General features: G+C 38.7%; 1 protein-coding gene and 2 long non-coding RNA genes across 5 annotated transcripts; 1 reads left to right on the top strand and 2 right to left on the bottom strand.

The window, feature by feature from the left end:
• Positions 1-1,157: 1,157 nt before the first annotated feature.
• slc22a18 (solute carrier family 22 member 18) lies at positions 1,158-13,272 on the bottom strand. The gene is made up of 10 exons (XM_067615904.1): positions 12,692-13,272; positions 10,750-10,847; positions 10,470-10,615; positions 9,427-9,559; positions 8,630-8,742; positions 4,103-4,228; positions 3,648-3,748; positions 3,408-3,509; positions 2,071-2,191; positions 1,158-1,829 (listed from the first exon to the last, which is right to left on the bottom strand). The coding sequence occupies exons 1-10, from the start codon at positions 12,851-12,853 to the stop codon at positions 1,642-1,644; spliced, it is 1,290 nt and encodes a 429-aa protein (XP_067472005.1). The 5' UTR covers positions 12,854-13,272; the 3' UTR covers positions 1,158-1,641.
• Positions 13,273-14,090: 818 nt separating this feature from the next.
• LOC137200943 (uncharacterized) lies at positions 14,091-18,256 on the top strand. Of its 3 annotated transcripts, none has more exons than XR_010932109.1 (4): positions 14,091-14,475; positions 14,701-14,772; positions 14,896-14,976; positions 15,120-18,256. It is a non-coding gene; the product is annotated as an uncharacterized lncRNA (long non-coding RNA). The 3 variants fall into 3 exon arrangements; XR_010932113.1 differs by having other exon boundaries at positions 14,103-14,475; positions 14,896-14,950; positions 15,123-18,256; XR_010932107.1 differs by having other exon boundaries at positions 14,109-14,475; positions 14,896-14,950.
• Positions 15,919-19,003, bottom strand: LOC137200902 (uncharacterized). Its single transcript, XR_010932103.1, has 2 exons — positions 17,710-19,003; positions 15,919-17,598 (listed from the first exon to the last, which is right to left on the bottom strand). It is a non-coding gene; the product is annotated as an uncharacterized lncRNA (long non-coding RNA).
• Between the last annotated feature and the right edge of the window lie 143 nt (positions 19,004-19,146).

Here is a 19,146-nt window from a genome sequence, read left to right as displayed (position 1 = left end):
GAATGTGTGATTTTTTCAAACTTTAAATACCTTAAATATAAAAAGGTGGATATAACATAATCCCACAATAATATATCTGCCTTTAAAGAATAGGATTCACATTTTTTCAAGTCTCTAATTTTAATTTCAATATTTAATGTTTGGAATGAAAAGAGAGAGAAGATCTATCATTGGTGGCCATTTCCAATTCAAAATGTCTCATTAAAATCCTTAAGAAGATAAACTTCCTCTCTTCAGGCCCTCTTTCCTCTATATTCATTGCAGTTTTTAAGTCGTAATCTGAATGTCACGGTCTGTTTGCCGCAGATATTTGCCTGAACAAACAGCCAAAGAATTCACTCTCTAAGTGACATCTGTTGAAAGTGTAGCCTGCTCCATAATATCTCTGTAACACCACAGACCCCCTACTGTTAAAATAAGATAATAATTATCCGGCATTGCTGGACGTAATATTTCAAAACAGTAGAGTATTTTGTGGAAACAATGAGACACCTGCTCCAGATTATTTGACATCACTTCTGCATGCTGCGGCTTGGCAACCGAGGAAGCAGAAAACTGTACATAAATACGACAGAACACGATTAACACTGAAGGATTTGTTTATCCCCTTCATAGTACGTCATTTATACTCCTGCGCTAATGATTTAATGTTTGTTAATTGACTGTGTGTGCAGTGTTGGCTCTGCAGACTGAGACAAAATATGATCTGCAGGACTTCACATGCAGAAATTAAATGCTTAAACAGGTTTGCTCCACTCTTTCTTGTTCAGTATGTCCAGTCTTATTCGAGGGGAAACACTCTCTGCAGGATACTTCTGACTTCAGGAGATAAATAAAAAACACGTACATACTACAGCAGATAAAAGCTTCTTCTCAAGTGCATCACCCAGTCTGATTCAAGTTTTTATACATGCAATTGCTAAAACAAGTTTTCTTGTTTTACCACAACACTGACATCATTGTGTTGTAGTGGCTGTAATGTTCTTTAGTATTTAAGTATTTATTATCTTTATTTTTGATATATATATATATATATATAAAGGTGAAAACAGTAAAACTCAAGTGAATTCAAGCAGCAGCTCTTTAAGCTAAAGTGACTCACTGCATCTTTTCAATGGAAAGTCTGGAATACATTAAAGGCTTTAAATTAATCAGTGTACAAAAATGAAATCATTTATTAAAGGTTTAATATATAAAAATACATATAAGAAAATAATCTTTCATTACAAATTACACATTGTTCTGATCTTAATATGTTCAATTAGGAATAATGTCGGTTGGCTCAATTCTTAACATTTTCTGATAATATCTAATAAACCTCCAATATCAACAAACTGATGTAAAAGTGTAACATGAATGTGAACCATGAACCATAGAAAAAAAAACAAAAAAACAAGCATCATCAGGTAAAACAGAGGATTTGCTGTCATCTAGTGGTTTGATCCTGAATCTCCATCACAGGCAGTACAACACAGTGACTCTGTTGACCTCACCTCAACATGTAATCAACTGTAACTGAGTGCTTTCAATATATGCAACTGTCAAAATGATTGTTTCAGAAATAAAATGTGGATTTCCATCACCTCTGTTGTTTTTTTAGACGATAGACGGAGATGAAAAGAAAAGCTTTTAAAAGTGATTTCAGTCCTTTTGTTCGACTTTCTTCTTGAGCCCACGATGCAACATGAACACGAACACGGCAATATTCACTACAAACTGGATCAAGCCTATTGAGGAAATGCCGTAGTTCACGTACAGGAAGCCGCCGATAGTTGGGCCGACTGTGCGAAGCAGAGACTGAACGGAGGCGCTCAGTCCCAGCATCGTACCTGCGTGCAAGAGCAGAGAGAGTTTACTGGATTTACATGTTCATTTTCACAGTCTGGTATGGAGAGTCTGTACTTTTCAGATTATTTTCTGTTTCCTGTTTTGTAAGCTTATACTTCTTTCCCATCTTCTGTTTCAAATTTAACCTTTTAGTTGTAATCACATGCGATAAAACCTGTTTTAGCCTGTTGTTGTAAATGTTATTGTTGATTTCCAGAGGAGGAAGCAGCAGGATGACCTCACCTGTGTCGGAGGACGGTACGCTCTTGGTCAGCATGCTGTCTGTGATGACATTAAACACGCTGAGAGAAAACACCATCGGGACGACGGTGAGGCAGAACTGGAACACGTTCTGCATGTAACCCTGCAGAGAGGAAGACGTTTCAATAGAAGCAACCCATCTAAGAACTGCAACTAATGATTACTGTCATTACTGGTTAATTACAGTAGTTAATTTGTAGTTATTAAGCATTTACTTAAAATGACAAACACTCATCACTTGAGCCTAAAATAAAAATTCTTGTCTTCAAAAATGTGAAAAGATAAAAAAATTTATATACACTGCAATGAAATAGAGAAATGTAAAAAAAAAACAGGCAGTTATTTTTCTGTCCATCAACTAATTAAATAATCAACAAATCATTTTAGCTCTAATCTGCAACACAAAAACATAAATATTCAAAACAAAAGACAAAAATACCTACAATTAAACATACGCTGCAGCTTTTCACGTATTGATGTTATTACAGCAATTTAACTGAACTTTAAGAGTAAAAAGCCTCAATTAAATTCCACTTTTATAGAAATAAACATGTGTGTGTCAACAGATACAGATGTTCAGATACAGTTAAAAGTGCTCCTCAAATCCTTAAAGGTATCAATACCACAATGGAAAAATATTCCATTAAAAGTGGTAGTAATAAAGTAAGTAAAGTTAGGTAAGAAAGTCAAATTAGTAAAATGAGTCAGTAGTCGGTTGATCAGATAAAGAAGGAAAGAAATGAAATCTGCAAGCTCATGTTTTATTTGCTCTTGCAGATGCGTCTGGCCCTCCTCCCGCTCGGCCAACCTGGCTGAGTTTGGGCCAATCACAACCGTTTATCTAATATGGGGCGGGTTTGATGCGATGACTGTACAGAGGAGCGCCGTTGATTTACATTTCTGTAAACAACCAAGATGGCTGCCGCTGATGTGGAACGGTCTGTTGAATCTGATATTCCAACAGTATTAAATGAACTGGACGGTATATTTGCTCTAAAAGAAAAACAAACAGCTGCACTTAAAGCTTTTGTTGATAAGATGTGTTTGCCGTACTTCAGACGGGACGCTGTAGTCTGTTTACGTTTTTCCTTCAGTCAGCGCTACGTCACAGGTTTCATTGCTCTGATTGGTTGTAGGTTTATCCGATTGCATCCAGATGCATTTTGGTCTATGCCCCTTGGAAAAGTTGGAGGTTTCAGACTAATTCACGTTTGGCTCTTTGTCAGAGATCCTGAGAAACAGCCCAGTGCAGTACATTAGATAATCCTTAACAGCTCTGGTGTGTGTGTGTGTGTTTATGGGTGTGTTTTTGTGTGTACCTGAGCCAGTCCCACAAAAGAAGAAACTCCGATGGACAGAAGCAGCAGCGAGCTCTCAGAGTATCTCGCTGTCAGCCGCCCGATCACTCCTCCCTGAACAACCTGAACAAACAGAACGGGTTTTATAGACCTCGTCTTACAGTCTGATATCATCATCAGCTAAGTCATGAGATTATAATTAGCTTGTCTTAGCTTGTCCACTTGTCAATCTGCATATAATAAGTACTAAGAATATCTTACCATTGAGACTATACCAAAATACGCCATCACATAGCCGTTCTGCTCAGGTTCCAGCTTGAAGAATTCCATCGCAATGACGGAGAACATCACTTGAAAAATGCCTTAATGAAGAGAATGAAGAGCAATATTTCATTTTCAGGTTTCCACACTTTTTCTTACATTTCTGATGGCCTGAAGCCTTTTGGAGTGTATTCATTTAGTGTTTGTCATTTCCACTGTACATCAAAAATGTCTGTAAATTAAAAGTGGCAGCGTGAGGACGCTGCAGGCAGAACATGTCATTACGATCACATAGCAGGCGTTTAAATCTTTCAGTCTTTGTGCCTTCAGCTACATGACAAGTATTGATATTGACACAAGTTGTTGATTATGTGGACAAATATGAAAATATATGTAGTAGTAAATACAGTCTTGCACACAAACATATTCAAAACTATTTTCACATTAGCTCTCACCTGATGGCAAACCTGCAACTATCTTCACAACAAAAGTCGGCGTCACACCTGGAAACTTCATCAGTCTTGTGATTTCTCCCACGTTAAATATTGATTTGTTTTTGTTCTCACTTGCCGCCGCTGTGCCTGCGTTCAAAGATAAAGAATAAATGTAGTGTGTGTAAAGAACTGAACAAATAATATAAGGCCAAAACAAACAATCACAGTATGAATTTGAGAGGCACAAATGTAGCTGATGCAAAATCAATCCACTGCCTTGCAACTCAACCCAAATAAATGATTTCAATGAAACAGTTCAGCATTTTGGGAAATATGCTTATTCATTTTCTTGCCGATTTAGATGAGAAGATGAACTCTAATATCTTGTCCATTAAATATGAAGCTATGGACAAGAAACGATCCAGCACATAAACTCTGTAAAACTGCTTTAGAAGTGTTAATAGGTGGATTATTTTAGCTGTTTCCCAATGTCCAGTCTTTACACTTGAATAAAATAACTGTTCCCTGGATGTAGCTTCATATTTAATGGGAAAATAGTAAAGTGGTATCGATCTTCTCGTCTAACTGTTGGTTAGATGAGAACTGAGAAAGCCAATAAGTTTATTTCCCAAATGTCAAACTATTAATTTAACCACATACTGAAGAACAGTAATAGCAGTCATTTATAGTGCTGTGTATCTTGTGTGTATCTGAATTACTGCTGAAGTAACTACTAATAATTACACTTAATAGCTATTTCATCTCACTTCATAAGTTCATCTGATATTATGTTTATGTTAGCAGTTATTTTGCCTTAAACAATCAACGCTGACTGGTGTATTCATCCCAATAAACGTTCAGTCGATAAGGACTCATAAGCGATTGCTAGAAGCAAGAAGAACATTTTTCATGTCAGTTGACAAAACCTGAATTGACATTTTATTCTGTCGTACGTTTTCTGGCTCTGGCACAGTGAGATGACATGACCTGACCTGACAAACATGCGAGTAGGATTGAAACATCTAGAATAAACTTTTGTGGCTTCAAGTGTGCAGGCGTTACCTTTTTTCAGGTAGACAACATTCCTATTCTGTTTTGGTTTTTTTAAGATTTTTTTTTTGGAATCTATTTGACAGTCGAAAGTATCAAGAGACAAGAAGCATGGATAGAGTATAAGAACAAAAGTTGAGTATATGTTCTTCTTTTATGAAATGCACAAAAAAATACACAAAACAACCTGGAAAGTCTGCACATCACGACTTATGCAGAAAAGATTATTTAATGCACGTTACCTTTAGTTAATTTACTCTGGTTCGAATCAGTGGATAAAAGTTGGATCAGTTGGTAAACTTGGTGTCTTTTAACAGAGAAAAATCCAAGTGAAAAGAAAGAAAAACACGCAGGTGGCGACAATCCATAGACGTTAGACAGGTTAGTAGCACCAGGACATAAACAATCAATTCATAATTTCCCTGTGAATTTTGAATAAGCATATTCTCTCTGAGGTTTGACTGATGTGAAAATCCCCATTAATTTATACGACTAGTAGAAAATGTGAACACCAACAAACCAAAACACCTTCAGACTGATGAAACACATCGAAGGAACTCAATAAACCCATTTTATAGCAGTATATCCCTGCAAACAGACTAGTTTTAATAAACATGCAGATGTACAGCAACATGTTAATAGTATTTTAAAGAAATTAAATTAAATTATGTGTTTTTTAAATAAAACACATTATCTTACAAATGAAGGTTCATGGGGATTTTCCTTTATATAATTCACAAATATGGTGCATATTGCAGTATTTATGCATAAACAGGCAACATACTTTTTCTAACTTTATTAATATATATATTGTTACCCTTATAAAAATCACAAAGAATTTGATGAGTATAAATTTTATTTTATTTTAAAAATAAGTTTAAAGACTCCCTCCACAATATAATCCCTCCGATTAGGGAAGTCCAAGAGCACAGTTACATTTTTTTCCCTATAATCCTTAATTCAGACTGGTCTTGGACCACAGTGGATACTGGTGGGGGTTGGGACTGATTGGTTTTATCTCCAGTCTTCAGCTGGACCACTGGGGAGACAGGTGTAGGGTGGGGATGGTTTGATTTTTCTTTAGGAGGCACTTTGAACCTTTTTGTCCACCTGGCTGCTCTCAGACTAAAGTTCTTCTGTTTTTCATTGCGGTGCGCCTTCTTCATGTCTGATAATTCTTTCCCCAATTTTTCAGTCATACTTCTGTACACGTTCTTCTCCGTCGTTACTATCTTGAGCCTTTCTTTTTGGTCTCTGATCGTCTTCTGGCACAGCTGGAACTGCGCTGATACTCGTGTCAGACTTTGCTTCAGCTCCTCACACCGCTTCTGTGTTTTCTTCAGCTCTTCGGTCTGTGTGTGCAGCTCTTTCTGTAAGGACTCGATCCTCTGGTGAGGCACCTCTCGTCTCGGCTTTCGGAGCCACATCTGAGGTCTTTGTTGGAGGATAACTATTCTTTTTCCCAGCTGACACTCAATAGCACGACACCTTTCGCTGTCTCTATACTTCTCCCTCTGTGTTTGAAGCTCTTCCTCGCACCTCTGGAGCTCCTTCTTCTGGTCCCCTGCATCGTTTTCCATCATGTCCATCTCCTTCATAAGTTTCTGGTTCTTCAGCTTGAGGTAATAGATTTCCCTCACCTGCTCTTTGCACTGACTGTCCTTCATGTTCAGGCTTGAGTGCTGGACTGTGATCTTGTCACACAACTGCGAGCATTCGTTTCTGCTTTGCAGCCACTTATCATTCATGCCGTCTCTCTCTTTCATCACCTGGTCCAGTCGTTCCTTCAGGTTTTGCTGCTCTATCCTCTGGATGACGGTACCTTTCTTCGCTGACTGCAGCTCCTTCTTCACTAACTCCAGTTCCTCCTTGAGGGTCTCATTCTGCTTGCACCCCCTCTTCAGGTCCGTTTGCTGGATCCCGATCTTCTTACCCAACACCGACAGTTCATTTTTGCATTGCAGCAGTTGGTTCCTGAGGACGTCTCTGCTTTTGGTCACCTTGTGGATTTTTTGGCGCTCTGCCTCGAACTGTTCGGCATCTGTCAACAGGAAGTCCACCTTATTCTTGAGGACCTCGTTCTCCTTCTCAAGGGACTTGTTTTTCTTTTGCACGCGTATGTATTCCCGCTCAGCATCAGGAAGGATCGACGATAAGACGTAATGATGATAAGCTGACATGGGCCCCGCCTTATGCAAACTCTTGTCATCACTGTCAAACGACCCTTTTTTTAAACACTCCATCTTTCCTCCTGATTTCTGCTGTCTAACCCTGCGTCTAAATTAGATTTGAAATGTAGAATATTACATCTTACTGTGTCTTGCTACACAGGTTAAGATTTAAAAATAAACAAATTATGACAACGGAACATCCCAACAGGAAGTGATGTAATGCATACACACCTTCTACAGCTGAACAGAGTGTTCTATTCCTTTGAACATGCACACTACTTTGATAAATAATTAATCATTTCAAAAACATTTCATGTCATTTACTGGTTTTCTTAGTCTTATTTGACAGTGGTCGAAAAAAAAAAACACAATTTTAAGACGTCACCTTGGACTTTAGGAAACTAAACTATGATGGACGTTTTTCATGTTGCTGTTCTAATAGTAAGACTAGTAAGGTATTCACAAAGACAGCTGAAATTTAAAGTACATTGCATATTTGTCAGAGCATACACATCCACTCTGTCTATTACTTGTCTTGTGTTCTCCTCTGAGGAAAAAATAGGAGAGGAGAACTTTATATTTTATCATTTTTGGTTGCGATCGTGCCCCTGATCTTTGAATTTAATCGTCTGAATACTGTTAGTTCTAAGTCTACGTAGATTGAGAACTTTTTTCATACAGCCGACCAAATTGCTTAATTTTAAACCATATTTGCGTAAAGCAGTAACATCAGTAACACTGAATTACAGCCAGACGCAACACCACAACCACAGAGTTTGAACAACAACCCAGAAAAGAAACACTGGTCTTTCTGCACTTTAGCTTCTTAAACGAGTCACCAAACAAACATTCACCAGGGAAAAGTGCACCGCTAACGTCAGTTTGCAGGCTAGATAGCTAACTAGCTGCTCAGAACATTAAACAGCAGGTCAACATACCTGCAAATATCACTTCAGTGAGTTTAGATGCTGGTATGTTTCTGACTCTTTAATGCCACTGCTAACAAAACAAGTCTGTCAAGTTTGTTTACTTTGTCTCCAGTTGTGAACTGGGGAAATATGTCAGTGTTTGACATATTTCCCCAACTATCTTTTTTCTTTCTTTTATAAAAATGCTGATCATTAATTGAAAAAGCACTGCATTATTTTTCACTGCAAAAGGGGTCATTAAATGTGATTTAAACTGCACTTTAACAGGAAGAATCAGTGACCCAAAACACCCCAATTTTCCTAATGCCTGTGTGCCATCAATGTGAACATATAAGCGTTTCATACAGATTCCCAAATAGCTGAGAAGATTAGTTATAGCTGACTAAAATGCGTCTTACTGTCTGTGTTGGTTCTTGGAGCTTGACCTTTAGTCGTTTTTGGGATGAACTTTAAAACCAACATTAAACTGAAGGCACTGCCCGCAGCACCGAAACACGCAGCAAACGTCTCCCTGGGAAATACAAAGTAAATGAAATGTTAGGTAAACATCTTGGTTGTACTATAGATATGCGTAAATGTTAAAATTCTACGCATGTATTCTGTACATAGCACTTAAACGTTTCAACACCAAACTCCATCAGTCATTTTCAACTCATTGCCATGTTTGATTGAAGCCTTAATAATTGATTATTTTGGCCACTTGGAGGCAGTGGAACCAACTGCCAGTCCAGTGTTCACTCTCCTCTTATGTCTGGTTTGGTCTCTCCTTATGAAAATAACTGACTCTTTAGCTGCTAAATATTCTACTTACTTTACTTTCTTGTTAGTGTTATAGAGACTGTGTAATAGTTTGCATGTCAATGAATGTTTTTATTATCTGGCAGTTGTTCTGTGTACCTGTCCAGCGACTGCAGATAGAAATTAGCTAATAGTTAAATCTAGTATAAATCATCTCTTCTCATTTTGAGATTAATGTTTTTATGCATGGTCCTTGTTTAATAAAGATTAATAATAATAAATAATTTTGTACCAATCCAACTACAGAAAATGCTCAAACAGCCAGAACTTTTAAAACCCTGACTGCCTGATATAACTCCATCTCCACTCTACAGTACATCATTCAATCTTAACTTGTTCTCCATCGCCCAACGTTAACACACATTACAACTACACACACACATACTGTGACACTTACCCATAGCGTGTGTTGAGGTGGCCGCCTAACGTGGAGCCGACTATCATACCGATCCCAAAACACAGACCTAGTTTGGATAAAGCATCCGCCCGTTTGTCTGGTTCTGAAAGGTCTGTGACGACCATCTGAGAAGCTGCAGACAAGACAGGAACGATGGAAATAAAAGCTATTCAAACTGCATTGAGGATAAATATGCACCAAATAGAAGATACACAGAATAGTGGTGAAACCTTTTCATTATCCCAAATATTTCAAGGTTACTGCACGTTGTCTGCCACTTAACATCGCCCATTTTTCTGTGTGCTTAAGGGTCAAATTCAGACAATTACTGCTCATCTAATTATATTTGCCTCAATGTTTTAGATACTGTTACAGCTGCAGGTCACATGTGCAAACTACAGCGAAGATGATGAAGCATCTAGAGTCGTTTTACTGTGATGTTTTTACTGTTTCTATTTTGTTATTGTTGCATTTGTCTGCCTTTGTCTTTGACTGAACCGTATCAGAGAGAAATTTCTGTTGCTATGTGACAGACAGTAAAGTGTCTTGAATCTTGAATATCATCATGTTTTGGCTTCAGGAAATTGTGATAAACATTTTTCATTCTTATAGACAAAATAATTAATTGATTAATCAAGAAAATGATCAGCAGATTAATCTGTAATAGAAAACAATCATTAGTTGCAGCCCTAATTTATGCCAAATTCTTGATTTGCATGTTTATTTTAGAACTTCTCCATCCAAAACATCACTAAAAGAAGAAGAAATGAAGGAGTAATGATGAATTATTGATTCATGCTAGGGCTGCAACTAACAATTATTTTCATCATGATCATTTTCTTGATTAAACCATTAATCATTTTCTCTATAAAATGTCAGAAAATTGTGAAAACTGCCTGTTAGTTGCCAATTAATTCTCAGTCAATCAACTAACTGATTAATCGACTAATTGTTGCAGCTCTGGTTCATGCCGAACAATAACTTAGGTTTGAAGTTTAAAATGTTAATCTGAGTGAGTAGGACTGTAGATGAGAGGTGCTCACCCGGTAGGACATGCATGAAGATTGTGGGGAGTTTGTGGACAAACAGCATGGCAGGATGGTTTGCTGCAGCCAGCAGCAAAAAGAAAACAATTGTTGCAGAACATGCCAGAGACAAAGCTGCTCGTGCCCCGAACAGATCTGCAAACCTGCCGACAAAACGAAAAGAAAGCACAAGTTTTCTGCCAAACAGCACAGCAGCCTGTAAAATACATCAAGAATAATCTCCAAGCAGATCTGTACAAGTGCCAAAAGTGCCAAATCTACATTTCTCTGCACTTACCTCCCAAACATAGGACCCCCAAGCAGCTGGATTAGACCTACCATGGTTTGTAAATAACCGAACCACAATGTGTCAAAGCCAAGTTTCTTTGCCAAATACTATTAGAGAAACATAGTGAAAATACACACATTAAAATACACACATACACACAGTACACAGCATTTCCCTGTCCTTTGACCTTTGGTTAAAATAAGGAGGAAAATAACTGTTTAATGAGGAAGAAATGGAAGAAACCTCAGGAAGACTAACAGAGGAGGGATCCCTCTTCCAGGACAGACAGACATGCAACAGAAATACAGCACGGACAAACAGGACGACAAAATTATAGATGGAGAGCGTGTAAATATGTTTACAGCATCTTAACTTGCATGATTTTTACAGCGCAGGTTGTTTGACAGTCTGAAATTATTCACTCTTAGACACTCATGTGGTCAGATCAGGTTAGTCGCTGACTTTATTTGTATGACCCCAGTTTTTATTGGATGTCATGTATATTAAGCCACATTCATGTCATGTCATGTGGGATGAAAGATAGCGATGGGAAACATTCTTGCAACTTGCAAATCTTCAGGAGTACATTTCTGATTCCTCTGTACTTGATAAAGAATGTTGCACTTTCTTAATGTCATGAGGAATAAATTTCAACAAGGGAGGTGATAGTGTTACAAGTCCTTTGTGGAAAGGGTCAGAGTATCTGCTATGTGATGTAAACGTGACGTTAGTCTTAAAGTGTTAGCAGTTTGCATGTGATTAACATGACTTTTGGTCATTTCCAGCGATATGGGGGTGTTTTACTGCAGTATTGTTAACACTGACCAAAGGTGTGTTTCTCCTCTAGTTTCTCTGCTTACATAATTATATGTCTTGTAATTTCCATTTCTGCCACCACAAATCACAGCTCCCTGCTGTCTCTAGTCCAAAGCAAAAGTCACATAACTTTACAAAACTTCGCCTCAAAACAGGATACCACTTAAATTTGTCCATTCATTCAACAGTCACTTTGAAAATACATTATTATCAAATAATAAATATTAATCAAATACACTCATTGGACCAGTGTAGATGAGTATACATAGTTGTCTAACCTGCAGTATTCTGCATTTTAGAGAAATGCTTATAATATTCTTCTCTTTAGTTCAGGGCTTAAAAACAGGTGGACAGTAACTCAGTAGATTTATTTGAGTGCTGTACACTTATGTACCATTTTGAGGTACTTGTACTTTACTTGAGTATTTCCATGTGATGCTACTTTATACTTCCACTCCACTACATTTCAGAGGGAAACATTGTACTTTCTACTCCACTACATTTATTTGACAGCTTTAGTTACTATTGAGATAAAGATTTGACACAATGGATAATATAACAAACTTTTAAAATACAACACATTGTTAAAGATGAAACCAGTGGTTTCCAACCTTTTTGGCTTACACACTTCAGTACTTTTACTTAAGTAGGATTTTTCATGCAGGACTTTTACTTGTAATGGAGTATTTTGCATTGCTGTACTTTTACTTAAGTAAAGAATCTGAATACTTCAACCACTGGCTAATTTTGCACGTAATACTTCTGAACTTTTATTGGAGTACACTTAATATAGGACTTTTAAAGTGCACTGTAGTATTATTACTTTTGAATACTTCTTCCACCACTGCTTACAGTGGTGCATATGGGTTTGCTGAAGAAAACCCAGTACATTTCTGTAATCGTAGCGAGGACAAGCTGCTTTTAATAAGTCATATAATACACATGATCACTCTCCCTTCAATCATCAATGCAACAGACCATCTGTCATTACTGATAACAACAATATCAGTGATTAAACGTCTCCAGAGTTCATTTACTTTCGCATTGTGCGCTTCCGCATGTGTGTTAATTTCACGGCAGTCACGGAAAACTCGGCTCCATAAGTCTGATATAAGATATACTACACTGTACTTACAGGGGTTATAGAGAACTGTACAAACATCCATGTTATATCCAAAGCGGTGATGAGGTAAACGACATAAATGATTTTCATCCTCTTTGGTTGGTCAGCCTGAGAGCCGACAGGAGCGCTGGACGTTTCACCGGTGGTTTCGTTTTTTTCACCTCTTCGACTCATATTGCCTCAAACACCTAGTAACGTTTATATTAAAGTTATATCATAAAGTAAATAGTAGGCGGAACTCAAACGGCCTCAGTCTGTGAGAAGGTGTCACTTTATCCAGTAAAAATGCTCTTTGACCCGGTAAACCGTCACATAAACCCGCTAACTTAGCTAACCGTTGTACTTTGGAACAGGAGAGGCGACAGAGAGGCGTTACCGAGGTGAGATGTCAACGTTAACTAGCTTGGTGAGATTGTAATCCAACGATGGGAAGAAGTGACGAGTTGACAAACGAGCATATCCTTGATTTTAAATCCTGTCGGAAATACCGTTAATTACGAGCTGAGTAAACACCAACGTCTGTAAAAGAAAATCCCACCGGGAATGTGGAAGTTTTCTACAGTGATGCATTCAAGTGCTCCACCTAAGAACGTATATTTGAGTCTTCTATGGAGTCCCCACTCATTCAGAATCAGCTTTATTTGCCAAGTATGTTAAAATCCCCTCCAGACATGTATTAAAACAGATTTCCTGGACCAATAACATGTGTCTGATGTGTTGTCTGAGGTGTTTTTTTGTTTTGTTTTGTTTTGTTTTGTTTTCATTTTAAAAGTTTAACTGCTGGACACAAGATGACACAAGACTCCTACTTCACTGAAAAGTCAAGTGTATGTGCACTGGAGGGTTCAAGTTTCCACATCACACTTTTGTAAGTTGAATATTGGACCAGGATTGGCTTCCGAACTATTTGTGATGTCACAAATCATGCTCGTTTTACAGCCAGTCGCACGAAGAAGGCTACAGCAGCTAGGAGACATAAGTCATAAGCAGGCGTCACAGTGTTTTTGTAATTACTCTCACTGCCAGAAGAGGGAGGCAAAAGTTCTTCACTGTAGGTTTAAATACCCTTGATCCTGATTGACAGGAAGGATGGGGCTGGAAAGACAAGGGCTGTGTTCAAGAGCAGTCAGGGGAAGTGTTTCTTAGTGCTCCCTACCACACTTTTACACACCATCATTTGAACATTTTCAAACTGTCAACCCCAGAGATAAGCCAAGAAGAGTTTTTCAGTCTTTACGAAGCAGTTAACACTGACAACACACAACATAACATGGAGTAAAGCTCATGTTTGTATGAAGTATTTGTCTGTACTCATTATAAAGAGGAGCAATATTGGTATCAGCCTCAAAAATCCTTTATTGGTCGGATTAAAAAACAAATTTACAGAAAGACACACATAGACACAACCATAGGCGTAAATTACAGGGGGTGGGGAGGTTATAACCCCCTCAATAATCAAAACCGGTCAGTACAACCCCCCAAATATCATATCATAATGATGAATAAAAATATTAACTGTTATACCCCATGATAAAGTGGTTGGTTTTCTTGATTAAATATAATTAGCAAGCAAAGAAAAACTTTTCTAAACCCCTCCCCGCCCCTGTATTGTGAGACTTGGTTGCGCCCAACCGATCCTCCCGCGTCTTGTCAAGCAATAGCAGTAACTGCTGGTGCGAGCTACAATAAATCAGCGTTAAAAATGAAAAGAGGACCGACAAAAGTCGCTTCAATCAACAGTTTTAAGTTGTTGGTTGGTCAACAACAAAAAGAAAAGAATCTATTCCCAACAGGAGGTATGCTACTGCTATGGCCCTGCCACTCATGAGTCAAATAATTGAATGAAAGTTCATTTCTGCTGTGTCATTGTTAGCCCAACTGTAAGCTAGCTAGGCTAACGTTAGCCCTCATATAATCAGACTACTTTTACTGGAGCTACTACCTAGTTGTGATTATCTTGCTAATACTAGGTATAACTTTTTTTTTTTTTAATTTCTAAGTTGTATCTTATATTTCATCAGATCCAAGAAGGTGAATGTAGCTGCAGGGCAGGCAGGGTGACCAAAGAGGGCGAAGAGGCACAGGTGACCCAGGTAATGAGGTCAAAGAGTTAAAATGCTGTGGCAAGCAAATACTGTCGAGCAGGCTAAGACATGTAAGAGTTGTCCAGAGAAATGTCTGACTTTTATTTTCTGGATTATGTGATTTTCTCACAGTGAGAGACAGCATGAGGGCAGCAGTCCGGCAGGCAGGGGAGTGTGAGATAAGCAGGTGAGAACATAGGTCTAAATACTCTGGTAAGGACACAATTATGAATACACTAATCCATACAGTTTATTTATTTATTAGTCACATATGGTTTAAAGTTAGAAATGCATTTGCAGTTATTTAATAGATAGTTATTGTGTGTGTGACACAAGGTTTCTTGTCTTGCCTGTAGCAGGGGACTGAGCCACGTGCCAAGGACCAGCTGAGCATAGACAAGACTCTTGCCTGAAGACTGTTTTTTACATGGATACAAAACAGTGCAGAGGAGCGGTGGATGTGCCAGCTGCCATTGTCTTGACAGTCAACAACGCTGCAATATTCATCACCACAGAGTAATAGGAATTAAGTACAGTTAAATTATGGCAAAACTTCTGACAAATGGCTGAAGATATGTTCAGGAAGTGATAAACATCCATTTTACTTAACTAACAACAAATTGATACATTACAAATTTGGTGGTTTTATTCAAAGTGAATGATTTTATGCTATTCAAGTGCACTAGTTTGGATATGTAGAGCAGGTTGTTATGGTATGTCTCTTCCCCTTAAAATTAATGCGAAACAGCCATTTAACAGCCTATTTGCAAAAAAAATCTCTTGGTTGGGCATGTCCCTGGACCCCCCTACATAGGTGGAGATCTCAATCCCCCTACCCAAAAAAATAGAAAAGTAGACAGCAAAAACAGAGCTTTTAATCAAGAATGGACACTTTTACTCTGTGTCCAGACAGAAAGCGTACATACCCACTCAAATCAGCACTGAATGCACAGAAAATAGGAACAATCTAAGAGCCCAATGTGACCGATCCACTTTAGGATGCACATTATTATATTTTTAAATGTAGCCCCAATTTTACTCGAAATGAGAAAAGAAATTATTTACTATCATAGTACTTAGCCTGTTATTTCACTGTATTAATTTTTCTATGTGTTGAAGTAGCAGTAGCCAAGGAATCAGCCCATTCCCAATGGGTACATTTTGAACAGGCACTGCACTAGTTTATTTAATGCAATTCAAGTATTACAGACAGTTAGTACAGAGACATTGATATGATTCAGTCTTCAGAGGAACAGCGAAAGCAGCATGACATTGTCTTTCAAATGCCACGGAAGAAGGCACACACTCTCTTCTTCTCCTTTCTCTAAAGTCCTGATCCTCCCCATCCTCCTGTAGTACATCCAGCTCCGGCTCCATGTACACGACCACATTGGTCTCCAGTCTTAACATTGATTTAGTCACAATGGTTGTCACCTCATCCAGTGAGACCTCCTGAGAACCCTCCCTCTCCTCCAGAAGTCCCTCTTTTAGGCCCTCTATGGCAGAAACCTCTGAAAAAGCCTCCTTCTTCTCCATGAGTCCCTGTTGTAGCCCCAGTGAGGTGCTGAGCTGAAGCTGAGCCTGGCTGGATGCAGCAGTCTGCACTTCACCGTCCATGTGCTGGATTGCAGAGATGACGCCCTCTCTGGCAGAGAAAGAGCTTTCATTGTAATCCATCAGGTGAAAAGCCTTGGAGCCACAATCACACTTCTTGAAGATGGCTCTGACTACATACTGTCCCGCTACAGTGCAGACCCCAAGCAGAAGAGGTGTAGAGACAGGTCCATACCAAGAGAGACAGGGAGCTGCTGAGTCAGTCAGCAATCTTACAACCTCAGCACTGTCAGCTTCAGTTTTCTCTTCAATCTAAGTGTCATTTATTTAGTGCAATTAAGTATTACAGACAGTACAGAGACATTGATGTGATTCAGTCTTCAGAGGAACAACTAAAGCAGTATGACACTGTCTTCCAAATGCCGTGGAAGAAGGCACACACTTTCTTCTTTCCCTTAACATTCAAGTCCTGATCCTCCACATCCTCCTGTAGTACATCCAGCTCTGGCTCCATGTACACGACCACATTGGTCTCCAGTCTTAACACGGATGTCATTACAGTGGTTGTCTCATCCAGCAAGACCTCCAGAGAAGCCTTCCTCTCCTCCAGAAGTCCCTCTTTTAGTCCCTCTTGTAGCCCCTCTGAGGTGCTGAGCTGAAGCTGAGCCTGGCTGGATGCAGCAGTCTGCACTTACCGTCCATGTCCCGGATTGAAGAGTGACGCCCTCTCTGGCAGAGAAAGAGCTTTCATCGTAATCCATCAGGTGAAAAGTCTTGGCGTGATGGTCAAACTTCTTGAAGATGGCTCTGACCATGTATCATCCCACTACAGTGCAGACCCCAAGCAGAAGAGGTGTAGAGACAGGTCCGTACTAAGAGAGACAGGGAGCTACTGAGTCAGTCAGCAGTCTTTCAACCTCACTGTCAGCTTCAGTTTTCTGGTTCCTCCAGGAAGAACTTCAGAGCAGTGTTTACCACCTCTGGGACCACTTGCGCAGTGCTCTGCTCAAGCTCTAAGAGCTCTGCTGTCTTTGCGTCCCCTGCAGAGACTGGATGAAGTCAAATGCTACCAAAAAATTTCAGCAGTTTATCGTACCGTGATGGGAGGAATGTTTGTACAGACTCCTCTGCATTTGGGCGGATGACTGACACAAACATCTGAAGGTCTTCCAGTGTGACTTTCCTGCAGAACAGCTGTGAAAGCCACTTTTCCTTGTCTAGCTCTTCTTGGACCTGTTGCTCCATTTGATTGAGACAAAATCTTCTCGCTGTGGTCCAGGCCTGTAAAAAACACTCAGTAAACCTCAACAGTAAGATAATAAAGGTGATAGTACACTATTGTTATATGCAGGTTTTACACTACGGTTTGAAGATTCACTATATTTTACCCACCAGGTCAGCCACAAGGAGATGTTTCATCTCTAGTCTCTCAATCATTTACTGAAACATGTAAAAATAAAGAAATGTGTTATCTTCTACAACTTTTACATGTTTGTAAAAAAAAAAAAAAGTAACATGTCTGTTTCCTATCAGTGTATGAGTCAAATAAACAGTTAATTTGACTCTCTCTTCCACAAAGTTTCTTCCTGTCAGCTGGCAGGTCTTCATTTGTCTGACAGATAAATGAGCGAGGACTTGATCCTTCTGCTTCATGAGCATAAACTGCCTCAGCATCATTTTCTGCAAAACAGATTCAGCTACAGTCAGCTCACAGAAACACCATATTATACTCAAGCGCAACATTAAGTTGAACAGTGCACCCTTACATTTGACAGTGACTTTTGCTGACATTAGCATGTGTTAGTGTGCCTGTACACTTATTCTTTATTTGTTTTTAATTTTTTTTTTTTTTTTTTACATTTTGCACTATAGAATGTAATGGTTATTGTATGTCCTTGTGCCATTAAATTATTATTTAAAGTCCTCCTTCACTCCAAAATGTGTTTTTCTGCTTGTTGCTTCAGTTGGACGTTTGAGCTTCACTGTGCAGAATGATGTATGTGCAGAGTTTGTTTTCATATTCATCTGCTGAAACTGGAAAGTTTCTCTGTGCTCATTGAAAATCTGATTTTTAGGGGTGGGCATACAATATATATGACATCACAACTAGTTTGGAGCCAATTGTGGTCCAATATTCAATTTACACAAGTGTGATGTTGAAACTTTTAAGGACTTTTATGTGGCAAAAATGTTAAAATAGTTTGATACAAATTACTGTTCCAATCAACAAGAAAAGCTATTGATCCAATCATCAGTATTTTTATATGCCTTAATCAGGGCCCAAATTAACACCTGCCAACCTGCCAAATCTGGGTAAAAAATTAACTATGTAAAACCACATTGTAAAGACAATAGCTAACTTGGCTAGTGATGAATTGAGCTCTAAATATCACTGCCTCTGTTTTAAGTAGGCTGCAGAAGTTGGTTGCAATCATAGACGGTAAAAAATTTTGGAAATCACCCAATGATTTGTGGACTGCTGTTTTGATGCCTTGAGTTTGCTAATTTTACCGTCGCCGTCTTGGATTTTTGGAGCCAGAAGTGACCATATTTGGACGAGATGGTGGAGTTGACCCTAGCGCCAGCTGCTAGCTTGGTTAGCACAGTGCATGTACAGTCTATGGTTAACTGTGATAATGCTAATGCTAATTTTTGTTAGCGAAAAACGGACTTAAAACCATTAAAACAAAGTGTACTTACTGGAAAAACTGAACAGCCAACTCTTTCAATACAACCAAACACTGAACGACTTTTTAGGCGCCCAAAATGTTACAATTAACTTTCCTGAACTGAAAACACGCTGTGAAATAGCGACAGCTACACCTATAC

This window comes from Thunnus thynnus, chromosome 1, assembly GCF_963924715.1.
Source record: "Thunnus thynnus chromosome 1, fThuThy2.1, whole genome shotgun sequence".
In the NCBI taxonomy this organism is placed as follows: Eukaryota; Metazoa; Chordata; class Actinopteri; order Scombriformes; family Scombridae; genus Thunnus; species Thunnus thynnus.
Note: the sequence above shows the minus strand (reverse complement) of the source record. Positions and strands in the feature narration are given on the sequence as shown.

Bases quoted from the DNA above. Each gene is read 5' to 3' on its own strand.
- slc22a18 (XM_067615904.1), bottom strand. From the start codon at position 12,853: ATGAGTCGAAGAGGTGAAAAAAACGAAACCACCGGTGAAACGTCCAGC. The intron at 4,229-8,629 runs GTAAGACGCATT...CTTTGAACGCAG, and splicing joins TCCAAGAACCAACACAGACA to GCACAGCGGCGGCAAGTGAG. The intron at 3,510-3,647 runs GTAAGATATTCT...CTGTTTGTTCAG, and splicing joins ATTTTGGTATAGTCTCAATG to GTTGTTCAGGGAGGAGTGAT.